The following is a 19,740-nucleotide window of genomic DNA, read 5'->3' as shown; positions in this document are numbered from 1 at the left end:
AGTGGGGATGGAACCTACACAGGCATCTTTTAATATTGTAGTCTACCGTTGTTTGCATACACTTGAAGAAACCAAGCCCACACAATAAAAGAGCAGCGTGACAGCACATAGCATTACTTAAGAATTTCAACCAAACATAAGAATACTCAAGAATACTTTAATTCATATTAGCTTTCAAAGTTTACTTATATAATTAAAAGCAATCAATAAATAAAATCTCAAAAGCAGAAGAAAAATCTAATATTTAATAATAGCCAGTTGTTACCAAATCTTCTAGACCTTTTCAAGCGTTCTAGCCCCAACTAAAGCCGAAATGAAAACACTTTTAGCATATATAGATTTTTACTAATCATTGGTATTTTTTTCTCAATCAGTTTTGCTTACTTCATTACCAATTAGTTAATTATTTTACATTGTTTTCGTTTTGAATCACAGTTACATACTAAAAATTTATTACTTATTACACGCTACCCAAATAAGATTTTTGCAAGCAAAAATTTATGTTACCCAACGTTTTTTCTCGCAATGCATTCTGTAAAGATGTCACAGTACACACTGTCTACGTGTGCGTGTGTGTTTTTCTCTGTGTGTGTGTTTGTGTGTGTGAGTGTGGCTGTGTACTTGTATTTGTCAGCGTCTGTGTTTTTGTTTGTGTAAGTGTAGTTGTTTGAGGTTGCGCTTCGCGCTGTTTACACGGCCTATGTCTACATTTAGCGTATATATTTCTATATATATAGTATATATATATAAGTTCGCTAGCTATACGTGGTTGTTGTCGTTCATTTTTTTGTTGTCATTCGTCCCGTGTTGCTGTGGCTGTTGTTGTTATTGTTATTGTTGCTGTCTGTCTCTGTGTGGTTGTTATTGTTATTGTGCTACGTTTATGGCACAAGTTTCTTAAATCCAGCACCTTCTTGGCCAAGTTTGAGCTCTTCATAAATTGTGGGATTTACTTCATTGCACTGCGTATTGCTGAGCGGGTTATGAAAGTGATGCGCCGCATCTGCCGCACTCTTGTGTTGCTGCTGCTGTTGCTGCTGCTGCTGCTGATGTTGCTTGTTCCCCGTGAGTGCGACACCTGCCGAGGTGGCCGATGACGCTGCCGCTGCCGCTGCCGTCGGCGCCGTTGTCGTTGTGGATGTCGTCATGGTGGCGGCGATGCCATTACGACCATGACTGTGACTGTTGCTGCTGCCGTTGTTGTTGCTGCTGCTCATCCCATGGTGGTTGCCATTTTGCGTCGTGATGGCCGATGTGACGGTGGGTAGCTATGGCCGTTCATACAATGTTCATGTCCGGGTGTCGATGTGTCGTCGGTTAGAAGGGGGAGGTAGAAAGAGACATTGACAGTTATAACACACAAAATATAAGTAAATACACACCTACGAAAAATACACGAAAACATACAGCTATTATAACACTAAACAAACATGGGCCAACTCGCAGTTTAGCAAAACAGATTGGGTGACAGAAGTCGAGCAAGCCGACTATATGATATCCAGTTCAAAATGTTTAGTATTGTAAATTTTGTATAAATTCGTATTGAAAGTATTAAAGTAAATTTATTAAGATAATAAATAGTTGTTATTGATCTTTTAAGCGCTTCAAAGAAGCAGTTTCTCTGTTAAGCGGACAACCGCTTTAGCGGACAACATCCCTCTGTCTGCGCGTATATTTATGCAAGATAGTGGGAGTGCATAAAATATTATATACCCCAAGGTTATGCAGATACCCTCCTAATAAAACAGAATGATGGAAAAAATGGCAATCGATCGCCGTACACACCTGCACCTGTTCGAGGCCCCTGGTGTAGGTGGGATTCTCGAACGCCACATTGCCGTTGGCTGATTTTCCGTAGGTGGAGCGCTGTCGGCGATAGAACACAATGGCCGCCGCCGCCAGGAGAATGGCCAAAATGCTGGCCACAATGCCACTGATGGTGCCCACGGCACTTGAGTAGCTGCTGGTGGCCGAGGTCACATGGTGCTCGCCGAGGGTGAACCTAATCGGATCTGTGAGCACGCTGGCACCTGCAAGACAAGTCGGCAAATTAAAACCTCGCCCAGGACTCGAAATCTACTTTTTGGCCTTCCAGGTAACATAACCAACTCACCGTAGCTATTGCCAGCCTTCACCACCAGCTCGTAGAGCACATCCTTCTTGAGGCCATTAATGCTTATTGTTGTGTCCTTTACGTCGATGCGTCGTATCTCGAGAGCAGCCATCGCGTTGTTGCTGTTGCCCATACTTGTTGCATTATTCATGGCGGCCAGGGTATCCATGCCGGGATTCTCCATCGAGGAGCCAGAATCCGAGGATGGGGCGCCCGAACTCGAACTCGAACTCGAGCTCGACGACGTTGGCGGCAGTATGGCGGCCTCGTGGTAAAATATTCTATAACCGTCAACGGCATTTGGATTCTTTGTCGGCGCATCCCATCTGTAATGAAATAGTTTTTCATAGAGCGACGGCGCCGCATTATGAGTGCTCGGTAATATTGTTGCAGGCGCACACACAACTTGTCTGGAATTTTAATAAATTTAATGCGGCACCAGGTTGAGTTGAGTTCAGTTCCAATGGTCCGCAGCCCTCATCAACCTTTGACGTTGACCGAGTGTATTAAAGTGAGATAAAAAATCTCAGCTTTAATGGATTTGCGGTCTATTAGTGGCCCAGTCCACACACAAGTCCTCATACCCACACACATACAAACACACATGCAGAGACACATGAGTGGATGTGTGGCGAAGAGAAGGATAATGAATGTATTGGGTTTGGTGCGCTAAATGGATGAGTCTACTTCCGCTTCGGACAAAAGTGTTTAAGAGCTTAGCCGTGGGGTTGGAACGTGTGCCACATAGTTTGGGGGCTTAAAGCCAAATGGCTTATGCTCGGTTAAACTTTGTTTAGGTAGGACAGTGGACAAAAATAGATTGTACTACATCTGCGGCCCAAAGGCGCAAACGAAACTCTCTTCTTGATAGTATCGAAAATAATATGAAAGTATTTTTTAAATTCCAAAGAAGTTTCTTTTAAAAGGCTTATTCACTTTTTTCATGGGAACTTGAAAACGAGTGAAAGGATTTACTAACCTGATATTAACTTCGCTGTCGGACACCACGCTGACCACAATATTCTCCGGCGGTCCAGGCAATCGATCGCGGTTCTTCTCAAAGCAACCAACAATTGTGCGGGCGTACTGCAGGCTGCAGATCTCCTTGGACCGAACGGACTCACCGCGGCACCAATTGAGGCACTTTCGGGGCACATGCTCATCCGCACAGCAGGATCTGTGATCCGAGCCATCGGCGGCACATCGCATCAGCTTGTCGAAGTCCACAATGCACTCAGGTCGATCCGCAATCGCATCGAAGTCCACGTAATAGCTGCAGGCACTGCGACATGGCATCGAAACATTTTGCGCCGCACAGCACTCGGATACGTTGTGATTGAGCGCCGGCGTATTGCGTATACGCACCGATACCGGAGTGGTGGTGGCTCCGTAGGGATTATCCGCATGGCAGAAATAATCGCCGACATCGTTGGCCTGCAGCTTGCTGATCCTTAACGACATCGTGTAATAATGGGGTCGGGATTCGTTGGCTTTCACGGAAATGAAATAGTTCCCGCCATTTATCACGGGCACCCTTCCATCCTTTTCCCTCCAGAAAATCGTCTTGGGCGGCACCTTGGAGTTCACGGTACACCGTAGTTCGATCTCATCACCAATGCTGGCCACGGTGATGCCAGCAGCCTGGATTTTTGGAGGATCTGCAGGAAATAGTTTAAGTTGAAAATCGTATTTAAAACATCAAATAACACTAAGCCGCATTTATTTAATTTATTTATTTTTAGTGAAACGATTTAGATTCGTAGCATTATGAGAGACACTTGACACTATAAGGCAGCTAAGCGAATTAACCCTCATTGCATTACTTACAGCATATGTTAACCCTCCTGGTGGCCTGCATGGGCACTCCGTAGCCGTTGTCCGCATAGCAAGAGATGTGCTCCATGTCGGTCGACACGTTGTGAATGACCGTGACCATGTGCCGCGAGGCGTCCTGCCGCACCAGATGTCCACCCACGTAGAGCGAGATGGTGGGAGCCGGGTTGCCGAAGGCCAGACAGAGAATGGTCATGGAACCGCCCTCCGGTATGTTGTCGCCCGGATGCACAGTGGGGGGCTGCAAGTGAAGTACACCTCAGTTAACCGAAAAATAAAGCCCGAGGCGAGCACTCACATCCACGAAGGCGGGCAGGGCGGGATCCGTCCAGGCCACCAGCGTCTCCGAGGGCAGGGAATCGCCACGTTCGCCCACAGCCTCCACGTAGAGCACATGCTGGGAGCTCGGCTTCAGGTTGTTCATCCTCAGCCAGGCCAGCTTCGTTTCAATCTTTATGAATTGCTCGGCCCTCATGGCCTTGTGGTAAACTCTGCAGGAGGAACAAAAAAGGGGAGTGGGGTCTTAGATCCATACCAAAGCGGAGAAAAGACTGCAAATTGGTTTTTAAAACCAGCACCAGCGCACTTTAATGGCCTTTAACTAATTTTAAAGGCTTACCACCTCTTAAAGATATGACTTAAAAATTAAATCAAATGGTCTAATATGATTTCATCCATTACCATTTCCTTAATAAATATTTACAAATTAAGGCACTAAAGTCATTAAACATTTACTATTAAAAAACTGCCACAAAAGACAAAAACATGTTTTCCTAGATCAAAAACAAAAGTTGTACATTTTAGATATAAAACACAAACAGTTCTTACACTTTGTTTGAAACAAATAAACCATTTCAAACTGTTTCAAATTGCCCGCCAATTTTCTAGCAGTGGCTACTTAAGGCGTGACCCTGCTGCTCACCTGTAGGTAATCCTCTCGTGCGGATGGGCGTACTCGGGCGGCTGCCAGGTGAGCTGCATCCAGGTGGCGCTGTGGGCCACCACCGTCAGCGAGTGGGGCGGTGAGGGGGCTCCCCAGGCTGTAGGGCACACACATAAGTAGAAAAGGAGACCACACAACAATTAAGTCAACAAATTTGGGAGCTGAGTTGGCCAACTCACCTTCGCCGGTCCGTTGTTGGTCCGTTGTATTCAGCAAGAGCATGGATGCCGGCAGCGATGTGCCAAATTTTCCGCGCGTCACAACCGTAATTCGGTACAAGGCATTCGCATCCAAATTGGTCAAATCGATACTCGTCTCATTGGTGGTCAATTCCTAAGTGTATAATTGCATGTGAGCGAGCAGCCGACGACGACGAGACGTTAACGAGAACGAGAAAAAAATGTGTGAAAATTGCAATGAATAAAGTGAGCTCAAGAATCACGAGCAAAGGGGGGTCGACCTGAGAAATATCCTAAGACATAGATAGCATTCGAATAGTCAAGATTACTAACATAAACAAAAAGTTTCAGACTATAATATTACTCCCCAATGTTTAATATGATATGTTTAGTCCTAAAATGTTTGGTAATAAGTCTCAATACAGCCATACACCCCACACATGCTGCTTTAATTTTCCAATTAGCCCCCAAAAATCTACTCCCCCCATCGAGGGTCCTCCATTTCGCTTTAAACGAATAAAAAAATTGTCCAGTCTGCAGTGCTGTCGTCTGCTCGTGGCTGTGGTTTGGCTTGGTTTCGCTGAAAGACATGTCGGCATGATTAGTACTTTTTGTAATTGCCGCCACGCAGCGCAATTTGTGGTATTTAGCCCACAAAATGACACCAACGCCACACCCTGTTCCCAGCATCGTCCAATCCAGACAGCTGCATCATCATCACAGTCATTCGCAGTGTGCCATTGTCGCAGTCATTCAACTCATCGGGCTTTGCTGCCTGCCCCTATCTCGCTATCTGCGATTCAGGTCCAGTTCTAGTTCCAGTACCATGTCCCCACTGTCCGCACTGGCGCTATTTTGTTTCAAAAGCCATCCTCGAAATTGACAGCTATATCTCGGACTCTGGTCTATGCATGGAGCTTTCCCGCCTCCCCCTTACCCACAACACTCGACGTGACCCCACTCCCAAAAACCCCACTTCGCGCAAATCCACATTAAAAATCGTTAGCGTAATCTGTTGGTGTTACAGCTTTGGGGGCAGATGGATGCGCTGCTCTGTGGGAATCTGGTGGCACATGGATTGGAATGGAAAGTATTGCATTTGTATTAAGGGGAATCCTCAGAATTATGTTGCAATCTCTCAGTCCTCTTAATCATCCAAACGATTATTTTATGAATTATGAAACTAGCAATTATAAATTTCCTTTAATGAAATATAAAATATTATTAATATACAAATATATTTACGGAACTACATAAATCAAGTCGTTCCATTTTTGTCATTATTGTTATATATAGAATAGTTATTTATCTGCACAGCCATGTATTTTATCATTTAAAAAGCATTATTAAAATCGTAACTTCCTAATCTCTGCATACCCTACAATCTCAGACCCATCTCAATCATTTACACACCGAATCGCTTGGCTGCCTGATGTTGCTGCTGAATTAATGTTGCTGCTGTGTTGCTGCTGCTGTGTTGTTGCTGCTGCTGTTGCTGTTGTGTTGCTGCTGCTGCTGTTGCTGCTGCGTTGCTGCTTTTGCTGCTGTTGTGTTGTTTCAGTCTCTTTCGTTTTTTAATCTCCTGCAGATGTCGCAGTCGCGGTGCGGTTTTTGGCCTTTAATTGCATTTTTGGCCGCGTGGCCAGTGCGAAAAAATGCGGCGCGTTAAGTAATTTATCTCGTTTTATGGCCTAGCGCTGTTTGTTTTTAAAGCAAAGTCACATCTGCGGGGGGCGGGGGCAGCATTAACTTGTTTTTATCAGCAGCTTGGCAGCAGCAGCCGTGGCGGCATCATCACCATCAACGTCATCGGGCACCAGAGCAGAGCAGAGTTTGTTATTTCAGCCACTTAGTGCTGGCAATGCGCTAAAATTATTTGATTTCAGTGCCACGCCCCCAACGCGAGCAGCCGCCCCCAAGAGCAGCGGCTGTTAGAAGCGCACACGATGAGCTTATCCGGCGTACGAGTCATTTTGAGTATGTAAGTCAATGTCAGAGCGATGTTGGACATCTGTTCGTGGAGCCAGTTTGGCCAACCTCACTAAATATGTATGCAGCCTCATCTCGCTTATGGTTAGAGGTTTTTGTTTTATTTTCTGTATTTGTTTGTTTTTTTTTTGTTTTTGGTCTTGCCCGGGTCAAGTCGTAAATCTCAATTTCAGCGGGGTTTGCTTTTGCGTGCCCTGCTTGTGACAACTTGTGTCAAATATGAAATGCACAGCAATGGACCCATTTTAGCCTCAGAGCCCGTCCGAACCCGAAACAGGAAAGCTGAGTAGGGGTTAAAGTTAAAAGATACAGACATTCAGACATCCAGACATCCATTTGACACAGGTAGTCTGCGATAAACTAACTAGAATTTAGTGACCACTGCCCGAGAGAATAAATTGCCTGGCTCAATACTAATTTCCTTCCATTAGAAACTTATCTAAAACGCATTAAATTCAAAGCCGAAAAAGATTGTCAAGGCAAAGAAGGGAAAAACGATTTATTATGCTCTCGACAGCCCTTACGGCCAAACAGAAAAAAAGGGCAACACTAATAGCAGCCAAAGGACTCTTAGTTGGGCGTGTGTCCTGTGTGTGTCGCGATTTTGCTTTGCTTTTCCAGTCCCCTTCCGTAATTACATTAACCGCAACTTAAATGTGCCACAATTGGCATGACGAGCTGGTCCTAACTGAATAATTAATGGGGTTACCTTCCAGAAATGAAGGTGAGTCCCCTCCCCCAGCAACTACTTGAGCGAATAGCTGCTCAAAATGCATGGCGCGATGTCCTTCGGTACTAAGCTAGTGCACTTACAGAAATTAAATGCTAAATTAAAGATCTCTTCAACGTTTACACCGTGTGGAATATGCTACGGTTTTGCAGGGCATCATATCATAGACTCAAATAAGGAAGTGTATGATTTGGTCATCAGTGAAACTATATAATACAGTTAAATTAAGATCATTATACAGCAAAGTGCCTACACAATTTAGAAAGGATGTGTGTTTTTATTGAATGATTGCCCTTGCATATTTTAGAAAACTTAAAAAATGATCTTCCTTGATTAAATATGGTTTAAAAGTATAACAAAAGCATTTCTTATTCCGAACAGTTTCGAACAGTTTTGTTTCGAGTGTCTATCTGCTGTATCTAAAGTCCTTCCCCCGAACGGGAGTCACATTCCGGCCATAAAACTAGGTCCCTCGTCGCTCATTTACCAGTTGTCTTGGCCCGAAGTCGACTGCAGTGACAAAGCACATAATCGCCGTGGCCCAAACCCCTTTGGCTCCTTCACAGCTGTATCAGAATATTTAATGTGTCTAATTTCTGGCATCGTGGTCAGTCCCTTCCCAACGTTTTCTTTTTTTCTCTTTTATTTTCCTTACTTTGCAGTGTTGCCGGCTATATTAAAAAGTTTTTTATGGCCGTGTGTTTGGCAAACACAAACACAAACACAAATAGGAATAAAAGTCCAACTCCAACTAACGCAGAGCGGCGGCACTAAAAATCATCACAAAAGTTACGTTCGTTTTCGGCCAGAGTCAACAGTGGAATCATTTGAAAAGCAGCGACTGTGAAGGAAAACCTTTTATTTCCGTTCTGCCGAAACCCCCCCTCCCCCAATTCCCCCACACCGCAGCCATGCCTCGTCCTGATGGTATGTAATATCCTGTAGATCCGAATAATGTTTTTGTGGGACTGTTTGTTGCTGATGCTGCTGGTGACACAATGCCGGCCGTGCATTGGCGACGAATAGAAATTGCCAAATTATTGGCACTGATTCAATCAGGAAGGGTTGCAAAAACACAGCGGGCTGCCGGCGAAATTACCTTTAAATATCGAAATGGCGGAATTGCGATTGCCAGTTTGAGCACAACTTTTCCCCTTTCCAGCCATTAGTCGTCTTGGCCCAGCGGTTTGTCGCCCAATGAGGTTTTACTTGCGAGCCATTCTCTACATATTTCTGACACGTCCAAAAGCAATTAAGTTTGTCCATAAAAGTGTCACACTGAGTCAACGCATTGCAGGCTGCTGCTGGGGTACAGTTCTCCCCCGATAGCCACGAACTTATAGATATATACATGCGATACAATAACCCATTCAAAAGGGGTTCGCGAGGCGCGTTTAAACCATTTGACACCAACGGGAGATGGCTATGCGATGGCTATGCGATGGTGATGGGGATGCCGATGGTGGGGGCACCGCAAAAACGGCAAAACTGAAAAGCATTTAAGCCAAGCCGAAGCCAGCCCCAAGTTAAGCCAACAGCAACAGCATCACCGCAACAGCTGCGTGCACTGCTGACCAAAGCAAGCGAAAATAAAACAAAAAACTACACAAAAAAAGCTGTGAGGGGAAAACGAAAAAGTAAGCGGCCAACAGGGCGAATGAATTTTCCACAACACAATCAACAAAAAACAGCTCAGAGTATAAGAAGAAAAAAACCGAACCAAAGCTGACACCGCACAGTATCTTCCATATCGATTGCTTTTCTGGTGTAGAGTTGCTCACGTGACGAAAGATACTGTCACGCTTGCTAAGGGGATTTTTTTTTCAGCTGTCAATAGAAACTGTGATTCCCACACCTCACGATCAATCATTCATATTTAATCAAACGAGTGCCAACGAATCTTGAAGAGAAAAATGAGCACTGAAGACCAGCGCAAAACACATTAATAAAAAAGATTACAAAATAAATAGAATGTTAACTTACTTTCTATTTATTTTGTAATCTTTTTATAGTTTATACATTCTAAAATTAACTTTGACGGGTTGTTCTGCTGATGATAGAGGATGTACGTTGTTTTTCATTTATCAAAAGTTCTTAGGTAAATTTTAATTACGTTTTTGGGTTACCGCACCTGTTATGTCGATTGCCAACATCTCAAGTACCCACTGGCTCCCTAAGCGTAACTCACGACAACACCTCCCATGGAGACGCCGAAGCTGGAGCATCATTGCCAGGTCGTCGACGACAGGTTGCAATGCCCCAGCAGCAGCAGCAGCAGCAGTAGCAGTAGTTGCAGCAGCAGCAGCAGCAGCAGCAATGCCAACAGCAACAACGGCAACATCGACCTCACTTTAAATACATTTCTGTGCGCATCAACACGCGACAAACTCTGGCCAGGCTTTTGTTGTTGCCGTATGGCTGTATTTTTTAGCATTTGCGAGTTTTTCGAGGCCAATAACTCTGTTGATGGCCATGGCTGATGCTGCAGCAGCAGCAACAACGGCAGCAGCAACAACGGCGCAGCAGCAACAGCAGCAACATCAACCAGGCCCAGCTGCCAGCAAAGCGCGTTGATGTGTGACAACAACGGCCAATAACTACAACAACAAATGCAACAAAATGGCAATAGCAACAACAACAAATGCAACAAAATGGCAATAGCAACAACAACAATTGCAACAACAAAATGCCTAAAACAACAAATGGCAACAACATCGAAAATTACAACAGTGCCAATGGCAAAGCCAGAGCCAACTTTGGTCCGTTGTCTGGTTTTGGTTACTCTTGTTGGTTTTGTTTTCTTCATCTATTTTTGTATTTTTTTAGTGGATCGACTGCAATTTTTAGCAGTTTATAGTCACGTTTTGCACGTTGCCAATGCATATGGCGACCATAAGTCCCCCAGCCACGCCCCCCTGTTGAAAAGGCGTCAAAAACTTTAGACATTGCTCCACGTACATCTAAGCCTGGCAAACCACCCTTCAATCGATGTTTTTGGACAGAGTTCAAAGATTATTATACTGAATTGGATTAGCGGCGGCGGCGGCCAACCAGAACTATCAGAACTATATATATATATATATATATTTATACATATAGAACTAAACTAAAGCTGAATATTTTGGCTAGAGAGGAGTGCACTTGAAATTCGTGGGGTGAGTGGGGAAAAATCGAATTGATTTTAGTCGATTCCATGGATAAACAATGGCCATCGATATATGCATTTAGTGAGATTTAGCCGATGGCCAAGGATTTAAATAAATAATTGGCTTAACTGCACATATTACTCATCCACCATGTGGTTGGTAATTTGTATCCAAATTTAACGCGCAAAAAATATATTTAGTTTACAATTACCTGGGGGTAATATCTGGTTTTTTCATTTAATAGATATATCTGCTGTTGAATTGATTTGAATAATAGCAGTTACAAAACTTTAATAAATGCAATCATTTCAAAGATAGTTGACTAGAGTTCAGGTGCTCCAACATTCAATTAAACAATAGATTTTAGATAGGCACTTCCCAACTGACGTCTTAATTGAACAATTAGTATAACCTCTCACGTTGCGCATACGCCATGTATGCCCAAACGACCACAATATATGCTTATGTGACTGCTTGTTATGGAAGCAATTTCCTGTCCCCGAACTTCTTCATTAACTCTGCTGGTCTGCTGGCAATTTAAGTTCTCCCCGGTCGGAAAGTTGTTGAAACGGTTATTGTCCTGACTCCCCGGCCTCCGCCCTTCGGCCTCCGGCGCACAGACAAGGCAATTTGTAAGCTCTTTTCAATTCCATTGGCACTCGAATATATATAATGTCAGCATTTTGGCCCAAAAGGCAAATCGTAATAAGGCGACCGCCCGCAGGCCCCCAATGCAAATGAAGTGCCCCATTGTGTGTGCGAGTCTCTGAGCCTGTCCAACAAAAAAAAAAAAAAACGGAAAAGAGGAAAAAAAAACTTTTCCAAGCCAACTCACAGGTGCGACGAACAGGGAGAGCAGAGCGGGGAATAGTTCGGCACTGGAAAAGTTTTGCGCAGAACGAGACGTTCCATTGTCGAAAACCGATATATACTCACATTTTCCAATTTGGCAACTGTCTCGTACATGGTCATGTTATTGACTCTGCCATATTGTACGATGAATTCAATATCCTCCGTTCCAGTTGTCCCACTTGTGGCATCGCCAGCATTCGCCACATCCTTTCCAGCGCTCGCAGGATCCACGGCACCAGCTGCCAGTTCATCGCCGGTTATCATGTCACCTGGCGATGCGTTGCCACTGCTGCTACTATTGCTACTATTATCCACATCAGGCTGCGTCCAGGCCAAACTGACGCTGCTCTGATTCACGAATGTCGCATGCACATCTTCCGGTGGTCCTGGGATATTCTGTGTGCCTGAATAGACGAATTGCGGGTTAGAGGAGTGAGCATTGTTTTGTTTTATAATGCAACTTTAATTGGCCAATATTGGTTTTGTCTGACGGGCTGTGGTCGGTTGCCCCAAAGCATTGACCAAATAATTTAGCGCACAATGGCGTGCAACAGTGCGTATACTCGACGTGCACAGACACGCCATTAAACAAACAGAATTAGCTGCAAACACAAGCCCAGCAAGGCCAGCGGCATCGGCATGGGCATCGGGTTGGGCATCCCATCCACAGGGAAGACCCACCGATGGAATCACCACAGGGTGTGGCCAGTGGTGCAGCTTATCTGCCTGCCGGCCTGCGTAGCTGTGACCTCCAGTGACATTTAATGAGCAAAATTCAGTCTAACCTCGCTTTGAACAGGATAATGTATCCTTAAAAACCTTATAAGGTGTTTCATTCTATGATCTATTTGATAGTTAGTTAAATACCATTAAGCATATATTATGGTTAAATGTGATTCCATGTGTTTAAAATTATATAACCTTAATAGTTTTTTTCAGAAGTTTAACTAAGAAAATATAGCTCTGTTGTTCCACCAATTATTCAATGTTTGGAATCCTAGGAAGACCGCAAATTTTAAAATGACTGATGGTATCTGTGACTTTGGGTGACTCGCAAGCATCTCGCCTAATTAAGACCGCATTGCACGGGATGATTTGAAATGAGCTGATTGCATTCACTGACAGTCACAATCTCAGCACTAGGCACTCAACTCCGACAGACAAAGACCAGGATGTGGACGGATGGCAGGAAGAGCTGCCATGGTAACTACTCACCTTCCTCGAAACACTGCAGAATGTTGCCGGCATATGATAAACAATCGGGCGCATTGCTTGGCGTTCCCGATGAGGCAGACGATGATGATGTTGCTCCTGCCGCATTGCTGTTGCTGGTGGCAGATGCAGATGTTGCTGCCGCTGCTGCAGATGATGACGATGACGATGATGATGTTGCTGCGGCAGCCGCCGATGCTGTTGCCGATTTGGTGGTCAGTGCGAGCGGCATGACGCCGCGACAGAGGGGCATGCAGGCGTTAATGACTCCACGGCGACTGCAGCACGGACTGTGATCACGTCCTCCGGCTGCACAGCGGGCCAGGATTGCTAAGGATTAGAGTGCCAGATGGGTTAATATTGTGGCATCATTTGCATAAACTTCCCCGCCCAGCGATGCGATACGGCTCATTGTGCTCTGTTATGGAACAATTTGTGACATGAACTCATCAATTCTGCCCCGTTTGCCACTTCGCTTGCGATGAGATAATTTAAAGGATCCGAGTCGTGAGTCGGCAACTTGGCAGCAATTTACAGGAAATTAACCGAAAGATTTCCTATCATTGACTAGGTGACGGGTAAATTGGGGCACCATTCTGCCCACTCATCGGTGGCATTGGGGCAGATTCAATTTCTTTGATTGAGAATGACGGGGATATTTTTGGCACTGAGTGTTTCTGGTCAAACATAAAAGGAAGATAATGTCAGAACTCAAGGAGTTTGGAAATTAGGGCTGAGCTCTGATTGCACGTAAATCGATATTTAAAGCGCTTTGATATTATGAAGATGTTAGAAGATGTTAATTATTTATAAAAGATTATCCTATCAGAAAGATTAAGAGCAATTTTTTAAATATTACTCAATAAACCACAATGCCTCTTTAATTAATTACTAAACAATATATACTGTTGAATTTACTTTCAAAGGCACCTAATAAACCTATTTAAAATCAGTAGGTGTTGTTTGGTGCTATTATTTTCCATAATTAGATAATCAACTCTTAGCTATTCAAGAAGGCAAGAGAATGTAGTTATCAGAACTAACCATTAAATGTTTTGAGAAATCCTAAAGGTTCTTGTATCTGCATTGTTTGCTCAGACTGAAGCGAAGTCAAACAATGATGCACAGTAAGTCTTCTAAAATTACATAAGCCCAGGCAAACACTGGCAATCTGCTGCCAAACAGCTTTCAATGATATAACCATTTCGCAAAATGCCCGTGTATTTAGTAGCATCAAACATCCCTAGTGGCTGTTTTCACTGTTTTCAGGGGTTCTATGCGTTTAATTAACTAGAAATTGATTTGCATAAGTGCAAAAATTCATTATGCCCAAATGGGCAAATGCGTCACTTAATATGCCAAATTGCATCGCCATACGGAACTAAAAATGCAAAATGAGCTCGTTAAATTAACAACAGTCCAGAGGACAATGACTGGTCTATTCCCGCGCTAATTAGTGTTTTCCCAGGGAGCGATATCATGTGGTTCGGGGAAAACCCCCTGGAAAATCCATCTGTTACTTACGCATTTGGGCTCGACAAGCCGGACCCAGTCGCTCTATATCGGACAGTCGAATGTTGTAGGAGCAGAGGGGGGCGCACTGGGGCAGCAGTCCGGAGGCCTGGCAGCAGGTCGTCATGTTGTATCTGGCGGCTGTCTGCTCGACAGGCTCCGCCGGCAGAGTCCGGGTGATCAGGCGGGGGGAGGCCTCGCTCTTGCCGTACGCGTTTATCGAGACCACGTAGAACTCGTAGTAGATGTCCGACTCCAGGCCCTCGAGAATCAGCGGCGGCTGGCGCTGCAAAGCTTAATGAATTAGCCAAACCATTTATGGAATGGTTCCCGCGGCGGCAGATTGCATGCACTTGCAGAAAAACCAAGTCCTTACATCAAGAATTTTGTGCATCATAAAGGAAACTTTAAATGGTACTGTGTTTTAATTCTTTAAGGTTGTTCAATTTGTTTGCTGAAGATAATAATATAGTATTTTCTATGGCCACCAGGAATTAACTAATTCCCTCTGTAAATATGACTTTACTTTAAGTAGTTTAATGGAACCCTAATAAATTTTAATTATTTAACTTATAAGCCTGCTTTGTTCTCTCTGCTCTGAAATAATTCACTCTTTTCTATTTACAAACTACTTTTCTTCCTATTTCAATACTTGTTTAAAGTTTTTTTGCTTTAGGAAGAATATATAAGTACTCTTCTAAACTTCTTGATGTTAGAACGACTTTTGGCACGAAAATTGCCAGTGTAATACCTTCTCCACGGTCAGATAGTCATCACCCACTCCCAGACGTCGGAACTTGACGTGATATGTGCTGACGGTGTCGGCCAGGCGCTTCGGCTTGTTCCAGTCCAGAATCACGAAGCTGTCCGTCTTAGCCACCGTCCGGAGTTTTGACGGCGGATCGGCCAGTACGCCGTAGCCCTGGAACAGACAGCTGTTGTACTCGGACATGAAGCGCAGGCATCTGCAAATAACCGGAGAGCGGAGGAGAGGAGCAAGCTCCGTAATTGGCATTCGGCATAAAAACTCATCCTACGGAGTCATTAGCAAGTAGCATTGTGTTTGGGCGCTGGATAAGGATAAGGGTGCGGAATTGTGGAAAAGAAAAAAATCGGTATGGGCATAGGAATGGGCATGGGCATAGGCATGGGCATGGGCATGGAATTGTTATTAGGGCTCAACGGCCTGTGGGTTTTCCAAACATGGAAGATGGGTAGAGGATGGGCCTGCGAAGCGATTAACTGCGAAATGAGAAGCTCATTGATGATTATCGATTCAAATTTGAGAGTACTTATGAGAAGTAGCAATACTCATACAATGGAATATATGAAACAATGGCAAATTGGAATAAGGAATTTCTGGGAGAAATGGGCTGAATTGCGCTCATTGAACATAATATGTGCACATTACTGATTAATCAATTACTCGCACATTATTTACTTGTTGAATCAGTTATTTAAAGATCTATTCCAGATTTCTATCTTCCAGAAAATAGTCTACTTACTTGAACAGACTGAAGTCGAGTGACGTCAGCTTGCCAGAGCACAGGGGAAAGCAGGCGGATGGGATTCCCCTGGCGCGACAACACGGCGTATGATCAATGTTGTTGGCCAGACAGTTGAACGTGATATTCGACCAGGGAGCGCACACCATGAAGTCGGGCAAGTTGGCCTGATCGGTCTTCTGCGGATCGCACATCTTGTCCAGGCACATGCGATGGGTCATGCCATTGTCCTCGCAACATTGTCGGGTGTCCGGAAGTTGGGGCATTGCCTGTTTGTCCGTGGTTCCAGCCTTGGATTCCGCCGCCGAGGCGCTGATGTGGGTGAAAAATCTTAGCCGCTCAGTGGGCAAACTGGAGCCAAAATCATTGGTGGCCGTGACAACTACGGCGTACATGGTCAGCGGACTTAGATTGCTCAGCATCAACTGAGTCTGATTCATGGGCACCGTGTAGAGACTGATTGATTCTGGAGAATCAGAGGCCGTGCGGTGAACAATCTCGCCACTCAACTCATCCTCATCGAAGCTGTGCAGAGTGGTCACATTAATGGTGTAGCCGGAAACGCGATCGGCCAGCTTATCCGGCGCCGTCCAGCCGATGGTCACACTCGTTTCGCTAACGTTTTCGATCGTCACGAAGGTGGGCGAACTGGGTATCAGCTGCACACCCTTCAGGATGCACTGCAGCCCGCTCAGTGTGTGCTGCACGCAGGAAACACGGGTCTTCAACTTGTCCGTGAACGGAGTGTACTCGCCGCGGCACATGTCCTGGCACAAGTCCGGAATCTGCTTGTCCACGCAGCAGGGCACATGGTTGCGGCCATCCGCCATGCAGCGCACAATGCCGGGGAAGTCCCGTTCGCAAGCCTCCGGATCGATGCCGGTGGTGCCGTCGAGGATGTTATGCACGTTGCAGAAGCCCATGCACTGCGTGGACACGTTGGCCCGTTCGCAGCACTCGGTGAAATCGTGGGTCACCAGCGGTGGCACTTGACTGGGCCTCCAAAAGCTGCGATTATCCTGCGCGTCCAGCGGTGGCGGCAACAGGAACACATCACTCGACTCCGCGGTCGACGTGTCCGTGGAATTTCCCGGACCACCCGTCGACGAATGGAGCTCCTTAACTGTCAGGGGTTAAGGCGTGAAATTAAGTTTGCGCACATGGAAAAATGTAATCCGTAAAAATACCGAAATAACTGCCCTGCCTTTTTATGGTTTACCAATGGATTTTGAGCCATTTTTTAAGGTATTGGAATGGATATAACGAAGTAATAACCGATATTCAATTGTTTTAAACAGAAAGGTGAAAATTAAGTTATACTTTTTAAGATGCTTAAAATTAAAAACATTTAATTTGTTTGATATCTCATTCACAAAAATGAAATAAATAGTTTGCTATTTGTATATAGGTATCAAAGTGGTATACAAATACAAATTACAAATATAACTAAAGCTCTTCTTCTTTCTCCTAGTGTATAGAGTCGGTACTCACCTGTCAGGATGTGAATGCTGCGGAGAACGGGATCCGAGTTAAGTTCGCATATATAAGCCCCCGAATCGCTGGGCTTAAGAGTCTTAATCAAAAGCACCCAAACCTCGCCCCCCGTTTCCAGGTTCCTTCCCTTGGGATCTACGGAAAACCCCAACACTTGGTTAGATATAATCCACACTTTCACGGCTTTTGAAAACATACTCTCATCGTGCAGGATTCGCACCCGATGATCCTTGGTTACCCGCACTGTGCCGGCGGTCAGGATCTCGTCACCCTTCTTCCATATTACTGTGTTGTTCGCGGAATTATCTGAGACTACGCAGGTTAATAAAGCATCCTTGCTCTCCAAAATAATTGAAGGTCCGCCGGTTCCTTGAATTAAAAAAAGAGGTGCATAAGTAACTTGAATATTTCTTATAAAGCATTTAGAAAATAATGCTACTTACCAATTGGCACACCACACTTAACAATAGTTATTAGCGCACATATCGTTATTATGTGAACCAGCAAAAGTCTGAGCATTATTCCTTGTAGGATAACCTGCAAAACGGAATTCAAAAGAAAAACGTTAAAAAAATGTAGCGAATCGACTGTAATGCGAAAATCAAACAACAATTTTGTGCAAAACTTTAAAGAGCGAGAAGACCATGGAACAGCGAATATTTTTCAATCATTTTCATCGCCGGAAAGGAAACATTTTGATATTGCAATAAATGGCCAGGTGAGGCAAAATGCCAGTGGCAACTATGATGGGGTCGGTAAAAGCGAGGGCGTTCGCAGCGGTGGGGGGCGTGGCTGATGGCTGACCTGGGAAATGCAGCCAATTGGGAAACGTTGGACACGAGGAAGGAAGCGAGCACAAACAGCTGAAAGCAGCGTCACTTTTGCCTTGGATCCCGTGTTGACGTCCACGTTGCCAGAACATTTGATGTTTGAAAAATAACATTCACAACCCCTCGGAACTCGAATCGCCCCTCGCCCCTCGCCACCGGCCCCTAGCACCACTTTCCACTTTCCCCGCGCAGTTTTCCCGCAGGCTGGATGCCTGGTTTGGTTACCTGTTCTTCGCTTATGGCCAACCTTTTTGGATTTTTGTTTAAAAATTCGAACGTGTTTTTTGCTCTACCTTTTTTCTGCGTTGATAAAATGTTAAACATTGCAGCGGTAGGCTACACAAAGAAAAACTCCATATTACTATGATTAAAAAAAAAACACACTTTCCTATAAAATATCAATAATGTGATGTAATGACCCCAATATTAAATTACAAATTTAAAAAAATTAAAAACGGGCATTTACCAAAATTGTAGATTTGTACAATAAAAACATGTATGTAAGTTAACACAATCACCAAACTGACGAAATATAGTCGTAAGCCTCAAGTCTTTTTTCTATATATAGATCGAGCTTTACCTATAAGAAACTGCACCTTGTTATTGTAGATTAAGCTTTAGAGATAAGAACTCTTGTTATACTTAAGTCAGTCGATTTTGGGAGTTTGGAAGCGTCGGTCATCGCCACGTACCGACAATTCGCCTCATTAAGTGCAGACCGCACAAGCCCTGTCATATTTGTATAACTACTCAAATAAATATATTCAAATACTTAAAATTATAACTGGCGCCCAAACGGATATAAAAACCTACGACAACTGAATAATTATAAATAAATAACAAAAGGAGCATCCGGAGACAAAACCAGCGGCATCAACTGGCTAATCAACTTTAACCTAAAAAATAAATATTTCCTGATTACATAAAATATAATATTAATTTTACCTTAAAATAGTTTGTTAAGCATTATTATTATATTGTAAGTATAACGCTTATTGAACAAATTAAAAATACCAATACCTTTTTATTACATAACCTATGAACAGAGTGTTGATAAAAATACATGAGTGACAGTGATAACCTTATAGACGACCTCGTGTCAAGTTTAGATAAATGGTCAGCGCTCCAGGCAAATAGGCAAAACAGTGCAGAAAAAAATAATAAGTCTTCAGAAAATTATTGGTGGTCAAAAACAAATACAACTAGCGAAATGGAATTTGAAGCTCAGTTAAAAGCGATCGTAGAGAGTGCTGTTGCCGGTGCGCTCACAGTCCAAAAACAATCATTTGAAAAGCAATTGCAGGAGATGAATGAACGAATCGGGAAATTAACAGTGAACACGCCAGAGGTGGAAACTTATGTAGATGCTGAAATTAGACCAGGTGTTGTCTGTAACGAGCCT

General features: G+C 44.1%; 1 protein-coding gene across 2 annotated transcripts in view; it reads right to left on the bottom strand.

Annotated features, from left to right (window-relative positions):
- Positions 1–356: 356 nt before the first annotated feature.
- LOC122616536 (Ig-like and fibronectin type-III domain-containing protein 2) overlaps positions 357–19,740 on the bottom strand; it is a 77,018-nt gene continuing 57,634 nt past the window's right edge. For both annotated transcript variants that reach the window (XM_043792019.1, XM_043792020.1), the window contains exons 3-18: positions 17,952–18,045; positions 17,707–17,877; positions 17,506–17,643; positions 16,015–17,137; positions 15,261–15,474; positions 14,522–14,795; positions 13,001–13,327; positions 11,870–12,189; positions 5,069–5,222; positions 4,869–4,986; positions 4,245–4,437; positions 3,941–4,187; positions 3,093–3,771; positions 2,114–2,439; positions 1,786–2,030; positions 357–1,268 (exon numbers count right to left, since the gene is read on the bottom strand). In XM_043792019.1, coding sequence (XP_043647954.1) covers positions 882–1,268; positions 1,786–2,030; positions 2,114–2,439; positions 3,093–3,771; positions 3,941–4,187; positions 4,245–4,437; positions 4,869–4,986; positions 5,069–5,222; positions 11,870–12,189; positions 13,001–13,327; positions 14,522–14,795; positions 15,261–15,474; positions 16,015–17,137; positions 17,506–17,643; positions 17,707–17,877; positions 17,952–18,027 — 4,992 coding nt within the window. In that variant the 5' untranslated portion in view covers positions 18,028–18,045 and the 3' untranslated portion in view covers positions 357–881. The remainder of the gene's footprint in view (positions 1,269–1,785; positions 2,031–2,113; positions 2,440–3,092; positions 3,772–3,940; positions 4,188–4,244; positions 4,438–4,868; positions 4,987–5,068; positions 5,223–11,869; positions 12,190–13,000; positions 13,328–14,521; positions 14,796–15,260; positions 15,475–16,014; positions 17,138–17,505; positions 17,644–17,706; positions 17,878–17,951; positions 18,046–19,740) is intronic.

Source organism: Drosophila teissieri, chromosome 3L, assembly GCF_016746235.2.
Source record: "Drosophila teissieri strain GT53w chromosome 3L, Prin_Dtei_1.1, whole genome shotgun sequence".
NCBI classification, from domain to species: domain Eukaryota; kingdom Metazoa; phylum Arthropoda; class Insecta; order Diptera; family Drosophilidae; genus Drosophila; species Drosophila teissieri.
The sequence above is the reverse complement of the archived record's forward strand: the minus strand, read 5'-3'. Positions and strand labels throughout refer to the sequence as shown.